Here is a 19,364-nt window from a genome sequence, read left to right as displayed (position 1 = left end):
AGACAGGAACAATCACCCACGAAAACACTCAAAGAATATGGCTGCCTAAATATGGTTCCCAATCAGAGACAACGATAATCACCTGACTCTGATTGAGAACCGCCTCAGGCAGCCATAGACTATCCTATATGCCCCACAAAAACCCCAAGATAAAAACACACCACAATAACCCATGTCTCACCCTGGCCAAATAAATGAAGATAAATATAATATATTTCGACCAGGGCGTGACAGAACCCCCCCCCCCCCCCCCTAAGGTGCAGACTCCCGGACACCCATCAAAACATTAGTTCCTGCCTAGGCAGCAGCTACTCTTCCCAGGGTTTATTATAGATCCCCATTAGTTCCTGCCAAGGCAGCAGCTACTCTTCCTGTGGTTTGTTATGGATCCCCATTAGTTCCTGCCAAGGCAGCAGCTACTCTTCCTGGGGTTTATTATGGATCCCCATTAGTTCCTGCCAAGGCAGCAGCTACTCTTCCTGTGGTTTGTTATGGATCCCCATTAGTTCCTGCCAAGGCAGCAGCTACTCTTCCTGGGGTTTATTATGGATCCCCATTAGTTCCTGCCAAGGCAGCAGCTACTCTTCCTGGTTGCCAAACACGTTAAGACAGTTACATCACACATAAAACAAAAGATAAAACAGTACATCCTATAACATCAATAGACCACTACATATCTATAATACTAAATGTTTTATATAACCATACACAATTATTACAATGTATGTGTTTGTATGCCTGTGTTTGTACCTGTGTGTGTGTGTGAATTCACAGTCCCCGCTGTTCCATAAGGTGTTTTTTTAATCTGTTTTTTAAAATCTGATTCTACTGCAACATCAGTTACCTGATGTGGAATAGAGTTCCATGTTGTCATGGATCTATGTAGTACTGTGCTCCTCCCATAGTCTGTTCTGGACTGGGGGATTGTGAAGAGACCTCTGGTGGCATGTCTTGTAATAATAATCAAATTTATTTATATAGCCCTTCGTACATCAGCTGATATCTCAAAGTGCTGTACAGAAACCCAGCCTAAAACCCCAAACAGCAAGCAATGCAGGTGTAGAAGCACGGTGGCTAGGAAAAACTCCCTAGAAAAGCCAAAACCTAGGAAGAAACCTAGAGAGGAACCAGGCTATGTGGGGTGGCCAGTCCTCTTCTGGCTGTGCCGGGTAGAGATTATAACAGAACATGGCCAAGATGTTCAAATGTTCATAAATGACCAGCATGGTCGAATAATAATAAGGCAGAACAGTTGAAACTGGAGCAGCAGCACGGCCAGGTGGACTGGGGACAGCAAGGAGTCATCATGTCAAGTAGTCCTGGGGCATGGTCCTAGGGCTCAGGTCAGTTGAAACTGGAGCAGCAGCACGGCCAGGTGGACTGGGGACAGCAAGGAGTCATCATGTCAGGTAGTCCTGGGGCATGGTCCTAGGGCTCAGGTCCTCCGAGAGAGAGAAGGAGAGAATTAGAGAACGCACACTTAGATTCACACAGGACACCGAATTGGACAGGAGAAGTACTCCAGATATAACAAACTGACCCCAGCCCCCGACACATAAACTACTGCAGCATAAATACTGGAGGCTGAGACAGGAGGGGTCAGGAGACACTGTGGCCCCACCCGAGGACACCCCCGGACAGGGCCAAACAGGAAGGATATAACCCCACCCACTTTGCCAAAGCACAGCCCCCACACCACTGGAGGGATATCTTCAACCACCAACTTACCATCCTGAGACAAAGCTGAGTATAGCCCGCAAAGATCTCCGCCACGGCACAACCCAAGGGGGGGGGGGCGCCAACCCAGACAGGATGACCACATCAGTGAATCAACCCACTCAGGTGACGCACCCCCTCCAGGGACGGCATGAGAGAGCCCCAGCAAGCCAGTGACTCAGCCCCTGTAATAGGGTTAGAGGCAGAGAATCCCAGTGGAAAGAGGGGAACCGGCCAGGCAGAGACAGCAAGGGTGTATACTTGTGGGGTATACATGGATGTGCCAGTAGTTTAAAGTCTGTTTACCCCACAAGACATGCCACCAGAGTTCTCTTCACAGGACATTCAGCTCAGGACATTCAGCTTGTCAACACTTCTTACATAAACAAGTAGTGATGAAGTCAATCTCTCCTCCGCTTTGATCCATGAGAGATTGACATGCATATTATTAATGTTAGCTCTCTGTGTACATCCAAGGGCTAGCCGTACTGCCCTGTTCTGAGCCAACTGTAATTGTCCTAAGTCCCTCTTTGTGGCACCTGACCACATGACTGAACAGTAGTCCAGGTGTAGTCTGGGGGCGGCAGGCTAGCCTAGTGGTTAGAGCGTTGGACTAGTAACTGAAAGGTTGCAAGTTCATATCCCCAAGCTGACAAGGTACACATCTGTCATTCTGCCCCTGAACAGGCAGTTAACCAAACCACTGTTCCTTAACTGAGCTGGGCTTGGGTCACTGATTTCCAACACAATATATTACTAAGCACTTTTTACTGGTTAACACACTTGGGTGCAAGGAACTTTTTTTCTTGAAAAATATGAACTTCAGTATTCTCACACTTGAACCGCTAGGACATTAAACAGAAAATTATGTACTTTGAACATCTACATTTAAAGGCTGAATTGACTTGAATTGACATGAATTGACTTGAATTGACTTGAATTGACATGAATTGACTTGAATTGACTTTAATTGACTTTAATTGACTTTAATTGACTTGAATTGACATGAATTGACTTTAATTGACTTGAATTGACATGAATTGAAAAAAGAAAAAAAAGAATCAACCCATCCATTTTAGTCAATGTTAGATAGAGGTGCAATTCAGTAGTAAATCTTCTTCTGTTGTTTCAGGCATGATCCACAGCAACTTGATGCTTTTATCATGGACAAGGCCTTACTAGACTACGAGGTGTCTATAGATGCAGAATGCAAGACACTCACTGTGGGGAAACCGTTCGCGATTGAAGGCAAGTATATTGACATGAAGAAATGGTGTTAGTGCCCGGAACGCCCTCTGTACTCTCTTCACTGTAGATATAGAACCACTGGTAGCAAGAATATAGTAAGACATGGCTAACTAACTACCCGACAGGCTTGTTCTCAATTCAAACCTGAACGCATCAAATTCCAGTTCAATTCTTGAATTTGAGTTTTAAACAGGATACAGAAGTGCAATTATAATTTAAATTAAAGGAAATATAATCGAAATCACATTAAACATCAAAGATATCATTATATACATGCATATAAAATATTGATGAAGTAATTTATTTTTAGGACAAAGTGTATGATCAAGGAAAACAAGACCTGTATGTAATTCTCATTTCTATTACATTAATTACTTACATTTTGTTCAATATGTGGAAAATACTACATTTCCCAGAATGCATTCATTTAACCCCGAAGTTGACCCCAAAACCTTAAAAAGCCAAACAAATGAAATGGTTGGTAGAAATATACACTGAGTGGACAAAACATTAGGAACCTGCTATTTCCATGACATAGACTGACTGGTCAGGTGAATCCAGGTGAACGCTATGATCCCTTATTGATGTCACCTGTTAAATCCACTGTAGATGAAGGGGAGGAGACAGGTTAAATAATTATTTTTAAGCCTTGAGACAACTGAGACATGGATTGTGTATGTGTGCCATTCAGAGGGTGAATGGGCAATATAAAAGATTTAAGTGCCTTTGAATGGGGCATGGTAGTAGGTACCAGGGACACCGGGTTGAGTGTGTCAAGAACTACAACACTGCTGGGTTTTTCACGCTCAACATTTCCTTGTGTGTATCAGAAATTGTCCACCACCCAAATGACATCCAGCCAACTTGACACAACGGTGGGAAGAATTGGAGTCAACATGGGCATCCCTGTCAAATGCTTTCGACACCTTGCAGTTCATGCCCAAACAAATTGAGGCTTTTCTGAGGGCAAAGGGGGGCAAAAGGGGGTACGACTCAATAGTAGGAAGGTGTTCCTAATGTTTTGTACACTCAGTGTAATTGGCTATTCTAAGCACTAAGGTTAAACAAGGTTATGAACATTGTTACCAGAGAAAAGTGATATATTCTTTGCTATCTGGAAGTGTGATCTGTCAGATTCAATATAACTCTCATCTTCTTCTATGGCGGAGCGGAATTTATTTATAATGGTACGGAATTAAATTATATTTGCTGTCACTCAAACCAAATTATAATGAATTATAATTCTACATCCTGTGGGGTGGATTTAGGCGACATCGGCATCTTACCAGGGGCGACATGGGCACCCGCACAAAGATAATACAGTTGAAGTCGGAAGTGTACATACACCTAATATGCCAACTCCTCCTGACAGAGCTCGTGTAACTGAGTCAGGTTTGTAGGCCTACTTTGCTCGCTCACGCTTTTTCAGTATGCCTAACATTTGCCTAATATTTTCTATAGGATTGAGGTCATGGCTTTGTGATGGCCACTCCTATACCTTCACTTTGTTGTCCTTAAGCCAATTTGCCACAACTTTGGAAGTATCCTTGGGATCATTGTCCATTTGGAAGACCCATTAGCGACCAAGCTTTAACTTCCTGACTGATGTCTTGAGATGTTGCTTCAATATATCTACATAATTTTCCTACCTCATGCTGCCATCTAGTTTGTGAAGTGCACCAGTCCCTCCTGCAGTAAAGCACCCCCACAACATGATGCTGCCACCCCTGTGCTTCACGGTTGGGATGGTGTCCTTCGGCTTGCAAGCATCCCCATTTTTTCTTTAAACATAATTATGGTCATTATGGTGAAACAGTTACATTTTTGTTTCATCAGACCAGAGGACATTTCTCCAAAAAGTACGATCTTTGTCCCCATGTGCAGTTGCAAACCGTAGTATGTTTTTTTCATGGCGGTTTTAGAGCAGTGACTTCTTCCTTGCTGAGCGGCCTTTCAGGATCTGTCGATTTAGGACTCGCTTTAGTTTGGATATATGTATACTTTTGTACCTGTTTCCTCCAGCATCTTCACAAAGTCCTTTGCTGTTGTTCTGGGATTGATTTGCACTTTCACACCAAAGTACGTTCATCTCTATGAGACAGAACGCGTCTCCTTCCTTCCCAGAACGCGTCTCATACCTTGAGCAGTATAATGGCTGCTTGGTCCCATGGTGTTTATACTTGTGTACTATTGTTTGTACAGATGAACGTGGTACCTTCAGGCATTTGGAAATTGCTCCCAAGAATGAACCAGACTTGTGAATCTCCCCACCAAAAATTCTGAGGTCTTGGCTGATTTCTTTTGATTTTCCCATGATGTCAAGCATAGAGGCACTGAGTTTGAAGGTAGGTCCTGAAATATATCCACAGGTACACCTCCAATTGACTCAAATGATGTCAATTAGGCTATCAGAAGCTTCTATAGCCATGATGGAATTTTCTGGCATTTTCCAAGCTGTTTAACGGTACGGTCAACTTAGTGTATGTAAACTTCTGACCCACTGGAAATGTGATACAGTGAATTATTCGTGAAATAATCTGTCTGTAAACAATTGTTGGAAAAATGACTTGTGTCATGCAGAAAGTAGATGTCCTAACCGACTTGCCAAAACTATAGTTTGCTAACAAGAAATTTGTGGAGTCGTTGAAAAACAAGTTTTAATGACTCCAACATAAGTGAATGTAAACGTCCGACTTCAACTGTATATAATTATAATTAGAATATTCCAAATGGTGACATTTGTGCGATCGGTTTCCTATCGCTCATTTGCACATCTCGTCAATGATATCATGTCACCGTGTGGGACTGCGGATCAATTAACCTTGTCGGAGTGGGCGCCCTGATTTCCAGGCTACTGCCTGGGAAGGTCTCCCACTCAGAAGAACGAGATGGGGAGGGGGGGCGCGGAGGTAGGTTGACGTCGGGTCTCACACTCAGAGGTACGAGATGGGGAGGGGGGGCGGAGGTAGGTTGACGTCAGGTCTTCCCACTGGAATCCCAATGTTAGGTGGAACGGGGGACTCTATCAAATAGCAATAGGGTAATAGTGTAATAGGTTAATAGTGTAATAGGTTAATAGTGTAATAAGGTACTAGGGCAATAGTGTAATAGGGTAATAGTTAATAGTGTAATAGGGTAATAGTGTAAAAGGTTAATAGTGTAATAGGTTAATAGTGTAATAAGGTAATAGGGTAAAAGTGTAATAGGGTAATAGTTAATAGTGTAATAGGGTAATAGGCTAATAGGGTAAACGGTTAATAGTGTAATAGGGTAATAGTGTAATAGGGTAATAGTGTAATATGGTAATAGTGTAATAGGTTAATAGTGTAATAAGGTAATAGGGTAAAAGTGTAATAGGGTAATAGTTAATAGTGTAATAGGGTAATAGGCTAATAGGGTAAACGGTTAATAGTGTAATAAGGTAATAGGGTAATAGTGCAATAGGGTAATAGTGTAATAGGGTAATAGTTAATAGGGTAATAGTGTAATAGGTTAATAGTGTAAAAGGTTAATAGTGTAATAGGGTAATAGTGTAATAGGGTAATAGTGTAATATGGTAATAGTGTAATAGGTTAATAGTGTAATAAGGTAATAGGGTAATAGTGTAATAGGGTAATAGTGTAATAGGGTAATAGTTAATAGGGTAATAGTGTAATAGGTTAATAGTGTAAAAGGTTAATAGTGTAATAGGGTAATAGTGTAATAGGGTAATAGTGTAATATGGTAATAGTGTAATAGGTTAATAGGGTAATAGTGTAATAGGGTAATAGGTTAATAGTGTAATAGTGTAATAGGTTAATAGGTTAATAGTGTAATAGGGTAATAGGTTAATAGTGTAATAGGTTAATAGGGTAATAGTGTAATATGGTAATAGTGTAGGTTAATAATAGGTTAATAGTGTAATAGGTTAATAGTGTAATAAGGTAATAAGGTAACAGTGTAATAGGGTAATAGTGTAATAGGGTAATAGTTAATAGGGTAATAGTGTAATAGGCTAATAGGGTAAACAGTTAACAGTGTAATAGGGTAATAGTGTAATAGGTTAATAGTGTAATAAGGTAATAGGGTTATAGTGTAATAGGGTAATAGTGTAATAGGGTAATAGTGTAATAGGGTAATAGTTAATATGGTAATAGTGTAATAGGTTAATAGTGTAAAAGGTTAATAGTGTAATAGGGTAATAGTGTAATAGGGTAATAGTCTAATATGGTAATAGCGTAATAGGTTAATAGTGTAATAAGGTAATAGGGTTATAGTGTAATAGGGTAATAGTGTAATAGGGTAATAGTTAATATGGTAATAGTGTAATAGGTTAATAGTGTAAAAGGTTAATAGTGTATTGGGTAATAGTGTAATAGGGTAATATTGTAATAGGTTAATAGTTAATAGGGTAATAGTGTAATAGGTTAATAGTGTAAAAGGTTAATAGTGTAATAGGGTAATAGTGTAATAGGGTAATAGTGTAATATGGTAATAGTGTAATAGGTTAATAAGGTAATAGTGTAATAGGGTAATAGGTTAATAGTGTAATAGTGTAATAGGTTAATAGGTTAATAGTGTAATAGGTTAATAGTGTAATAGGTTAATAGTGTAATAGGTGAATAGGGTAATAGGGTAATAGTGTAATAGGGTAATAATTTAATAGTGTAATAGGTTAATAGTGTAATAGTGTAATAGGTTAATAGTGTAATAGTGTAATAGGTTAATAGTGTAATAGGTTAATAGTGTAATAGGTTAATAGTGTAATCGAGTGATAGTGTAATAGGCTAATAGGGTAATAGTGTAATAGGCTAACAGTGTAATAGTGTAATAGGGTAATAGTGTAATAGGTTAATAGTGTAATAGGTTAATAGTGTAATAGTGTAATAGGGTAATAGTGTAATACGGTAATAGTGTAATAGGTTAATAGTGTAATAAGGTAATAGTGTAAAAGTGTAATAGGGTAATAGTTAATAGTGTAATAGGGTAATAGGCTAATAGGGTAAAAGGTTAATAGTGTAATAGTGTAATAGTGTAATAGGGTAATAGTGTAATATGGTAATTAATAGTGTAATAGGTTAATAGTGTAATAGTGTAATAGGGTAATAGTGTAATAGGTTAATAGTGTAATAAGGTAATAGTGTAAAGGTGTAATAGTGTAATAGTTAATAATGTAATAGTGTAATAGGGTAATAGGTTAATAGTGTAATAGTGTAATAGGTTAATAGGTTAATAGTGTAATAGGTTAATAGTGTAATAGGTTAATACTAATAGGGTAATAGTGTGAATAGGGTAATAGGTTAATGGTGTAATAGGGTAATATAATAATTAATAGTGTAATAGGTTAATAGTGTAATAGTGTAATAGGTAATTAATAGTTAATGTAATAGGTTAATAGTGTAATAGTGTAATAGGCTAATAGTGTAATAGGTAATAGTGATAGTGTAATAGGCTAATAGGGTAATAGTGTAATAGTGCTAACAGTGTAATAGTGTAATAGGGTAATAGTGTAATAGTTTAATAGGGTAATAGTGTAATAGGGTAATAGTCTAATATGGTAATAGCGTAATAGGTTAATAGTGTAAAAGGTTAATAGTGTAATAAGGTAATAGGGTTTTAGTGTAATATGGTAATAGTGTAATAGGGTAATAGTGTAATAGGGTAATAGTTAATATGGTAATAGTGTAATAGGTTAATAGTGTAAAAGGTTAATAGTGTAATTGGGTAATAGTGTAATAAGGTGATAGTGTAATATGGTAATAGTGTAATAGGTTAATAGGGTAATAGTGTAATAGGGTAATAGGGTAAACAGTTAATAGTGTAATAGTGTAATAGTGTTAATAGGTTAATAGTGTAATAAGGTAATAGGGTTAATAGTGTAATAGGGTAATAGTGTAATAGGGTAATAGTTAATAGGTAATAGTAATAGGTAATAGTGTAATAGTAATAGAGTAATAGTGTAATAGGTTAATAGTGTAATAGGTTAATAGTGTAATAGTGTAATAGGGTAATAGTGTAATAGGTTAATAGTGTAATAGGTTAATAGTGTAATAGGTGAATAGGGTAATAGGGTAATAGTGTATTAGGGTAATAATGTAATAGGTTAATAGGTTAATAGTGTAATAGGGTAATAGGTTAATAGTGTAATAGGTTAATAGTGTAATAGGTTAATAGGTTAATAGTGTAATAGTGTAATAGAGTAATAGTGTAATAGGTTAATAGTGTAATAGGTTAATAGTGTAATAGTGTAATAGGGTAATAGTGTAATAATTTAATAGTGTAATAGGTTAATAGTGTAATAGGGTAATAGTGTAATAGTTAATAGGTTAATAGTGTAATAGGTTAATAGTGTAATCGAGTAATAGTGTAATAGGCTAATAGGGTAATAGTGTAATAGGGTAATAGTGTAATAGTGTAATAGGCTAATAGGGTAATAGTGTAATAGGCTAATAGGGTAATAGTGTAATAGGTTAATAGTGTAATAGTGTAATAGGGTAATAGTGTAATAGGTTAATAGTGTAATAGGTTAATAGTGTAATAGTGTAATAGGGTAATAGTGTAATAGGGTAATAGTGTAGTAGTGTAACAGGGTAATGGGGTAATAGTGTAATAGTGTAATAGTGTAATAGTTTAATAGGGTAATAGGGTAATAACTCAATTATCTTTTTTATTTGTATTCATAGACTAACGTTTCTATTTGTCTGTTACTTCTTTTTGATATTTATGACTTATTTTTTTTGAATACCTTTTTATATATATATAGTTTTAAACATTATGATAATTTTTTGTTTTGTTCAAATGTCTGAATTAAAATTACAGATTTTGCAGAATGGTATTTCTTCTTTTGGGGAAGTGGGGGGGGGGTTCGCCCAGGGAGCCATACAACCTGGAAGCGCCCCTGCGGTAGGATGTGGCCAATTCAATTAGAATTTCAACTCACGAGTTGAATGGGAGTCAATTCCAAAATTCTGAATTAAAACTGAAACAACCGCGACACTCACACATTCTAATAATGTACTAGCAAGATTAAGCTATGACCACCCTGCACACATTCAAGTACTGCATATTCAACACTACCGGTATGTGTTGTACAACGTCAACATGACATCAGTTAATTTGATCAATGGGTTTTCTGTGTCAGTCTATCTGTTTACCCATAGTACAGAGGAAGACAGGGAGGTTGATGTCTTCATCACCCGTACCATACCCATAGTACAGAGGAAGAAGACAGGGACGATGATGTTTTCTAAGTCATTCTGTGTGTTTATCTGTTCCCAGGTTATGGCATCGGCCTGCGCCAGAACTCTCCCCTGTCCTCTAACATCTCAGAGCTGGTGAGCCAGTACAAGTCAGACGGCTTCATGGATATGCTGCATGACAAGTGGTACAAGGTGGTGCCCTGTGGAAAACGGAGCTTCGCCGTCACTGAGGTAATGTACATCATACTACTTTAATATTAATGAAATACAGTGGCTTGCGAAAGTATTCACCCCCTTGGCACTTTTCCTATTTTGTGTCCTTACAGACGAATTAAAATTGATTTTTTGGGGGGTTTCGTATCATTTGATTTACACAACCTGCCTACCACTTTGAAGACGCAAAATATTTGTTATTGTGAAACAAACAAGAAATATGTAACGGCTTTCTTCCGTCGAAGGAGACGAGGACCAAAATGCAGCGTGGTTGTAGTTCATGTTTTTTTTAATAAGTGAAACTAAACATGAACACAATTACAAAACAACAAACATGGCAAAACCCGAAACTGTCCTAACTGGTGCAGAGAACAAAAGACAGGAAACAACCACCCACAAACCCTAACACAAAACAAGCTACCTAAATATGGTTCCCAATCAGAGACAATGACTAACACCTGCCTCTGATTGAGAACCATATCAGGCCATACATAGAAACAGACAAACTAGACACACAACATAGAATGCCCACCCAGCTCACGTCCTGACCAACACTAAAAACATGGAAAAAACAAAAGAACTATGGTCAGAACGTGACAAAATAACACAAGAAAAACAGAACTTGAGCCTGCATAACTATCCACGCCCCCAAAGTCAATACTTTGTAGAGCCACGTTTTGCGGCAAGTCTCTTGGGGTATGTCTCTGTAAGCTTGGCACATCTAGCCACTGGGATTTTTGCCCATTCTTCAAGGCAAAATTGCTCCAGCTCCTTCAAGTTGGATTGGTGGTGATGGTGTACAGCAATCTTTAAATCATACCACAGATTTTCAATTGGATTGAGGTCTGGGCTTTGACTGGGCCATTCCAAGACATTTAAATGTTTCCCCTTAAACCACCCGAGTGTTGCTTTAGCAGTATGCTTAGGGTCATTGTCCTGCTGGAAGGTGAACCTCCGTCCCAGTCTCAAATCTCTGGAAGACTGAAACAGGTTTCCCTCAAGAATTTCCCTGTATTTTGCGCCTTCCATCATTCCTTCATTTCTGACTAGTTTCCCAGTCCCTGCAGATGAAAAACATCCCCACAGCATGATGCTGCCACCATCGTGCTTCACTGTAGGGGTGGTGTTCTCGGGGTGATGAGAGGTGTTGGGTTTGCGCCAGACATAGCGTTTTCCTTGATGGTCTATGAGCTCAATTTTAGTCTCATCTGACCAGAGTACCTTCTTCCATATGTTTGGGGAGTCTCCCACATGTGGTTTGGCAAAAACCAAACATGTTTGCACATTTTTTTCTTTAAGCAGTGGCTTTTTTTCTGGCCACTCTTCCATAAAGCCCAGCTCTGTGGAGTGTATGGCTTAAAGTGGTCCTATGGACAGATTCTCCAATCTCCACGGGGGATCTTTACATCTCCTTCAGGTTTATCTTTCGTCTCTTTGTTGCCTTTCTGATTAATGCCCTCCTTGCCTGGTCTGTGAGTTTTGGTGGGCAGCCCTCTCTTGGCAGGTTTGTTGTGGTGCCATATTCTTTCACTTTTTTAATGATGTATTTAATGGTGCTTCGTGGGATGTTCAAAGTTTTGGATATTTTTTATAACCCGACCGTGATCTGTACTTCTCCACAACATTGTCCCTGACCTGTTTGCTTGGTGTTGATACAGACTCAGAACAGGTCTATATATACTGAGATCATGTGACAGATCATGTGATACTTAGATTGTACACAGGTGGACTTTATTTAACCAATTATGTGACTTCTGAAGGTAATTGGTTGCACCAGATCTTATTTAGCAAAGGGGTGAATAGATATGCACGCACCACTTTTCCGTTTTGAAATGTTGTAATGTCTTTGAATTTTTATTTTTTTCTCGCTTCAACTATTTGGATTATTGTGTGTATGTCCATTACATGAAATCCATTTAAATTACAGGTTGTAATGCCACAAAATAGTTAAAAGGCCAAGGGGGTTGAAAAGTTTTGCAAGGCACTGTAGAGCACACTACTTCAATATTAATGAAATACATGTCAGTACAAAATCATCTCCATCAGCCTGTGTTTATTTGTGTGTTTTGAAGTCTTAATGATGGAGTCCATTATAAATTATGGAAGCTTACTAAAAATGGGCCTAAATAATAGATGTTGTAGTAATAGTGATGTGTAATAGTGTATAGTGATGTGTAATAGTGAATAGTGATGTGTACAGAGATGTGTAGTAGTGTATAGTGATGTGTAATAGGGATGTGTAATACTGTACAGTGATGTGTAATATTGATGTGTAATACTGTACAGCAATGTGTAATATTGATGTGTAATGATGATGTCTAATAGTGATGTCTAATAGTTTATATTGATGTGTAATATTGATGTGTAATAATGATGTCTAATAGTGTATATTGATGTGTAATATTGATGTGTAATAATGATGTGTAATCGTGATGTTTAATAGTGTATAGTAATTTGTAATAGTGTATAGTGATGTGTAATAGTGTATAGTAATTTGTAATAGTGTATAGTGGTGTGTAATAGTGATGTGTTATAGTGATGTGTAATAGTGTATTGTGATGCGGAATTGTAATGTGTAATAGTGTATAGTGATGTGTAATAGTGTATAGTAATTTGTAATAGTGTATAGTGATGTGTAATAGTGTATAGTGGTGTGTAATAGTGATGTGTTATAGTGATGTGTAATAGTATATAGTGATGTGTACTAGTGTATAGTGATGTGTAATAGTATATAGTGATGTGTAATAATGTATAGTGATGTGTAATAGTATATAGTGATATGTAATAGTGTGTAGTGATGTGTAATAGTGTAGAGTAATGTGTAATAGTATATAGTGATATGTAATAGTGTATAGTGATGTGTAATAGTGTTTAGTGATGTGTAATAGTGTATAGTGATGTGTAATAATGTATAGTGATATGTAATAGTGTATAGTGATTTGTAATAGTATATAATGATGTGTAATAGTATATAGTGATGTGTAATAGTATATAGTGATGTGTAATAGTGTATAGTGATGTGTAATAGTGTATAGTGATGTGTAATAGTGTATAGTGATGTGTAATAGTATATAATGATGTGTAATAGTATATAGTGATATGTAATAGTATATAGTGTTGTGTAATAGTGATATGTAATAGTATATAGTGATGTGTAATAGTGTACAGTGATGTGTAGTAGTATATAGTGATGTGTAGTAGTATATAGTGATATGTAATAGTATATAGTGATGTGTAATAGTATATAGTGATGTGTAATAGTGATGTGTAATAGTGATGTGTAATAGTGTATAGTGATATGTAATAGTGTATAGTGATATGTAATAGTATATAGTGATGTGTAATAGTATATAGTGATGTGTAATAGTATATAGTGATGTGTAATAGTGTATAGTGATATGTAATAGTTTATAGTGATATGTAATAGTATATAGTGATGTGTAATAGTGTATAGTGATATGTAATAGTATATAGTGATGTGTAATAGTATATAGTGATGTGTAATAGTGATGTGTAATAGTATATAGTGATGTGTAATAGTGTATAGTGATATGTAATAGTGTATAGTGATATGTAATAGTATATAGTGATGTGTAATAGTGTATAGTGATATGTAATAGTATATAGTGATGTGTAATAGTATATAGTGATGTGTAATAGTGATGTGTAATAGTGATGTGTTATAGTATATAGTGATGTGTAATAGTGTATAGTGATATGTAATAGCATATAATGATGTGTAATAGTGATGTGTAATAGTGATGTGTAATAGTATATAGTGATGTGTAATAGTATATAGTGATGTGTAATAGTGTATAGTGATATGTAATAGTATATAGTGATGTGTAATAGTGATGTGTAATAGTATATAGTGATATGTAATAGTGTATAGTGATGTGTAATAGTGATGTGTAATAGTGTATAGTGATATGTAATAGTGTATAGTGATTTGTAATAGTATATAATGATGTGTAATAGTATATAGTGATGTGTAATAGTATATAGTGATGTGTAATAGTGTATAGTGATGTGTAATAGTGTATAGTGATGTGTAATAGTGTATAGTGATGTGTAATAGTATATAATGATGTGTAATAGTATATAGTGATATGTAATAGTATATAGTGTTGTGTAATAGTGATATGTAATAGTATATAGTGATGTGTAATAGTGTACAGTGATGTGTAGTAGTATATAGTGATGTGTAGTAGTATATAGTGATATGTAATAGTATATAGTGATGTGTAATAGTATATAGTGATGTGTAATAGTGATGTGTAATAGTGATGTGTAATAGTGTATAGTGATATGTAATAGTGTATAGTGATATGTAATAGTATATAGTGATGTGTAATAGTATATAGTGATGTGTAATAGTATATAGTGATGTGTAATAGTGTATAGTGATATGTAATAGTTTATAGTGATATGTAATAGTATATAGTGATGTGTAATAGTGTATAGTGATATGTAATAGTATATAGTGATGTGTAATAGTATATAGTGATGTGTAATAGTGATGTGTAATAGTATATAGTGATGTGTAATAGTGTATAGTGATATGTAATAGTGTATAGTGATATGTAATAGTATATAGTGATGTGTAATAGTGTATAGTGATATGTAATAGTATATAGTGATGTGTAATAGTATATAGTGATGTGTAATAGTGATGTGTAATAGTGATGTGTTATAGTATATAGTGATGTGTAATAGTGTATAGTGATATGTAATAGTATATAGTGATGTGTAATAGTGATGTGTAATAGTGATGTGTAATAGTATATAGTGATGTGTAATAGTATATAGTGATGTGTAATAGTGTATAGTGATATGTAATAGTATATAGTGATGTGTAATAGTGATGTGTAATAGTATATAGTGATATGTAATAGTGTATAGTGATGTGTAATAGTGATGTGTAATAGTGTATAGTGATGTGTAATAGTATATAGTGATGTGTAATAGTATATAGTGATGTGTAATAGTATATAGTGATGTGTAATAGTGTATAGTGATGTGTAATAGTATATAGTAATATGTAATAGTATATAGTGATGTGTAATAGTGTATAGTGATGTGTAATAGTATATAGTGATGTGTAATAGTATATAGTGATATGTAATAGTATATAGTAATATGTAATAGTGTATAGTGATGTGTAATAGTATATAGTGATGTGTAATAGTATATAGTGATGTGTAATAGTATATAGTGATGTGTAATAGTATATAGTGATGTGTAATAGTATATAGTGATATGTAATAGTATATAGTAATATGTAATAGTATATAGTGATGTGTAATAGTGTATAGTGATATGTAATAGTATATAGTGATGTGTAATAGTGTATAGTGATTTTTAATAGTGATGTGTAATAGTGTTTAGTGATGTGTAATAGTATATAGTAATATGTAATAGTGTTTAGTGATGTGTAATAGTGTATAGCGATGTGTAATAGTGTACAGTGATGCTGCTGAACCAATACGTTACACTTTACTGTTAAATAAATCATGTGTGTTTGGCTCTATTCTCTTCAGACAGTTTTGATGGGACTTACATATACTGATCCTGTCTGTCTGTCTTGTCTTGTCTCTTTCCAGACCTTACAAATGGGCATCAAGCATTTCTCAGGCCTGTTCTTGATGCTGTGTGTCGGGTTGGTTCTGTCTCTCCTCACCACCCTGGCTGAACACATAATCTACCGCTTTGTCATACCCAGAGTCAAGGATCCCAAGTTCAAGTATTGGCTGCATACTAGTCAGGTAATACTGGGCATGCACTACACGACTTGCAAAATCATAACATTGCTGAGCCTCTCACATTAAGCAAACATCTTTCCTGTAGTTTTTTGTCTTGTTTACATAGTGATGCTCACACTAAACATTGTGGCAAAGACAGGGGTGACACACTACAAGATTCTTCACTTGGTCATGAGGATTTTCAATACCACCCTGTCTCTATAAAACAATTATGTGATGATGTGATTAGATTGTTGATGTAGCAACAAGGAGCTGTGGCTCAAAGCTGGGGATCCAGCAACCTAAAACACATCGGACAGGGAATCCAGCAACCTAAAACACGAGTAGTTTAGGAATCATTACTTTAGACAAGTGCATCAGGCAGAGGATCCAGCAACCTAAAACACATCGGACAGGGGATCCAGCAACCTAAAACACATCGGACAGGGGATCCAGCAACCTAAAACACATCGGACAGGGGATCCAGCAACCTAAAACACATCGGGCAGGGGATCCAGCAACCTAAAACACATCGGACAGGGGATCCAGCAACCTAAAACACATCGGACAGGGGATCCAGCAACCTAAAACATATCGGGCAGGGGATCCAGCAACCTAAAACACATCGGACAGGGAATCCAGCAACCTAAAACACGAGTAGTTTATGACACATTACTTCAGACAAGTGCATCGGGCAGGGGATCCAGCAACCTAAAACACATTGGATAGGGGATCCAGCAACCTAAAACACATCGGACAGGGGATCCAGCAACCAAAAACACATCGGACAGGGAATCCAGCAACCTAAAACACATCGGACAGGGGATCCAGCAACCTAGAACACATCGGGCAGGGGATCCAGCAACCTAAAACACACCGATAAGGGGATCCAGCAACCTAAAACACATCGGACAGGGAATCCAGCAACCTAAAAGACATCGGACAGGGGATCCAGGAACCTAAAACACATTGGGCAGGGGATCCAGCAACCTAAAACACATCGGACAGGGGATCCAGCAACCTAAAACACATCGGACAGGGGATCCAGCAACCTAAAACACATCGGACAGGGGATCCAGCAACCTAAAACATTTCGGACAGGGGATCCAGCAACCTAAAACACATTGGGCAGGGAATCCAGCAACCTAAAACACATCGGACAGGGGATCCAGCAACCTAAAACACATCGGGCAGGGGATCCAGCAGCCTAAAACACATCGGACAGGGAATCTAGCAACCTAAAACACGAGTAGTTTCTGACACATTAATTCAGACAAGTGCATCGGGCAGGGGATCCAGCAACCTAAAACACATTGGACAGGGGATCCAGCAACCTAAAACACATCGGACAGGGGATCCAGCAACCTAAAGCAGATCGGACAGCGGATCCAGCAACCTAAAACACATCGGACAGGGGATCCAGCAACCTAAAACATTTCGGACAGGGGATCCAGCAACCTAAAACACATCGGACAGGGGATCCAGCAACCTAAAGCAGATCGGACAGCGGATCCAGCAACCTAAAACACATCGGACAGGGGATCCAGCAAACTAAAACATTTCAGACAGGGGATCCAGCAACCTAAAACACATCGGACGGGGGATCCAGCAACCAAAAACACATCGGACAGGGGATCCAGCAACCTAAAACACATCGGACAGGGATACAGCAACCTAAAGCAGATCGGATAGCGGATCCAGCAACCTAAAACACATCGGACAGGGGATCCAGCAACCTAAAACATTTCGGACAGGGTATCCAGCAACCTAAAACACATCGGGCAGGGAATCCAGCAACCTAAAACACATCGGACAGGGGATCCAGCAACCTAAAAACACATCGGCAGGGGATCCAGCAACCTAAAACACATCGGACAGGGAATCCAGCAACCTAAAACACGAGTAGTTTATGACACATTACTTCAGACAAGTGCATCGGGCAGGGGATCCAGCAACCTAAAGCACATAAGACAGGGGATCCAGCAACCTAAAACACATCGGGCAGGGGATCCAGCAACCTAAAACACATCGGGCAAAAGATCAAGCAACCTAAAACACATTGGACAGGGAATCCAGCAACCTAAAACAAGAGTAGTTTAAGAAACATTACTTCAGATAAGTGCATCGGGCAGGGAGATGCAGCAACACCACTAGGTCTTCAAACTACAGCAACACCACTAGGTCTACTGACTACAGCAACACCACTAGACCTACTGACTACAGCAACACCACTAGGTCTACTGAATACAGCAACACCACTAGGTCTACTGAATACAGCAACACCACTAGACCTGCTGACTACAGCAACACCACTTGACTTACTGACTACAGCAACACCACAAGGTCTACTGAATACAGCAACACCACTAGGTCTACTGAATACAGCAACACCACTAGACCTACTGACTACAGCAACACCACTTGACTTACTGACTACAGCAACACCACAAGGTCTACTGACTACAGCAACACCACTAGACCTACTCACTACAGCAACACCACTAATTCTACTGACTACAGCAACACCACTAGACCTACTGACTACAGCAACACCACTTGGTCTACTGACTACAGCAACACCACAAGACCTACTGACTAAAGCAACACCAATGTCTACAACACAACACCATGTGACTACAGCAACACCACAAGGTCTACTGACTACAGCAACACCACTTGACCTACTGACTACAGCAACACCACAAGGTCTACTGACTACAGCAACACCACTAGACCGACTGACTACAGCAACATCACTAGGTCTACTGACTACAGCAACACCACTAGGTCTACTGACTACAGCAACACCACTAGACCTACTGAGTACAGCAACACCACTTGGTCTACTGACTACAGCAACACCACTAGGTCTACTGACTACAGCAACACCACTAGGTCTACTGAATACAGCAACACCACTAGGTCTACTGAATACAGCAACACCACAAGACCTACTGACTACAGCAACACCACTTGACTTACTGACTACAGCAACACCACAAGGTCTACTGACTACAGCAACACCACTAGACCTACTCACTACAGCAACAACACTAGGTCTACTTAATATAGCAACACCACGAGACCTACTGACTACAGCAACACCACTAGACATACTGACTACAGCAACACCAATAGGTCTATTTACTACAGCAACACCACTAATTCTACTGACTACAGCAACACCACTAGACCTACTGACTACAGCAACACCACTTGGTCTACTGACTACAGCAACACCACAAGACCTACTGACTAAAGCAACACC

At 37.9% G+C, this 19,364-nt stretch overlaps 1 protein-coding gene across 1 annotated transcript in view; it reads left to right on the top strand.

Annotated features, from left to right (window-relative positions):
• grin3a (glutamate receptor, ionotropic, N-methyl-D-aspartate 3A) overlaps positions 1 to 19,364 on the top strand; it is a 116,502-nt gene that overhangs the window by 58,509 nt on the left and 38,629 nt on the right. Inside the window, exons 6-8 of the mRNA XM_064979034.1 lie at positions 2,849 to 2,964; positions 10,222 to 10,373; positions 15,959 to 16,120. Of these exons, the coding sequence (XP_064835106.1) occupies positions 2,849 to 2,964; positions 10,222 to 10,373; positions 15,959 to 16,120 (430 nt within the window). The remainder of the gene's footprint in view (positions 1 to 2,848; positions 2,965 to 10,221; positions 10,374 to 15,958; positions 16,121 to 19,364) is intronic.

This window comes from Oncorhynchus masou, chromosome 11 (assembly GCF_036934945.1).
Source record: "Oncorhynchus masou masou isolate Uvic2021 chromosome 11, UVic_Omas_1.1, whole genome shotgun sequence".
In the NCBI taxonomy this organism is placed as follows: Eukaryota; Metazoa; Chordata; class Actinopteri; order Salmoniformes; family Salmonidae; genus Oncorhynchus; species Oncorhynchus masou.
This window is presented reverse-complemented; position numbering and strand designations above follow the sequence as displayed.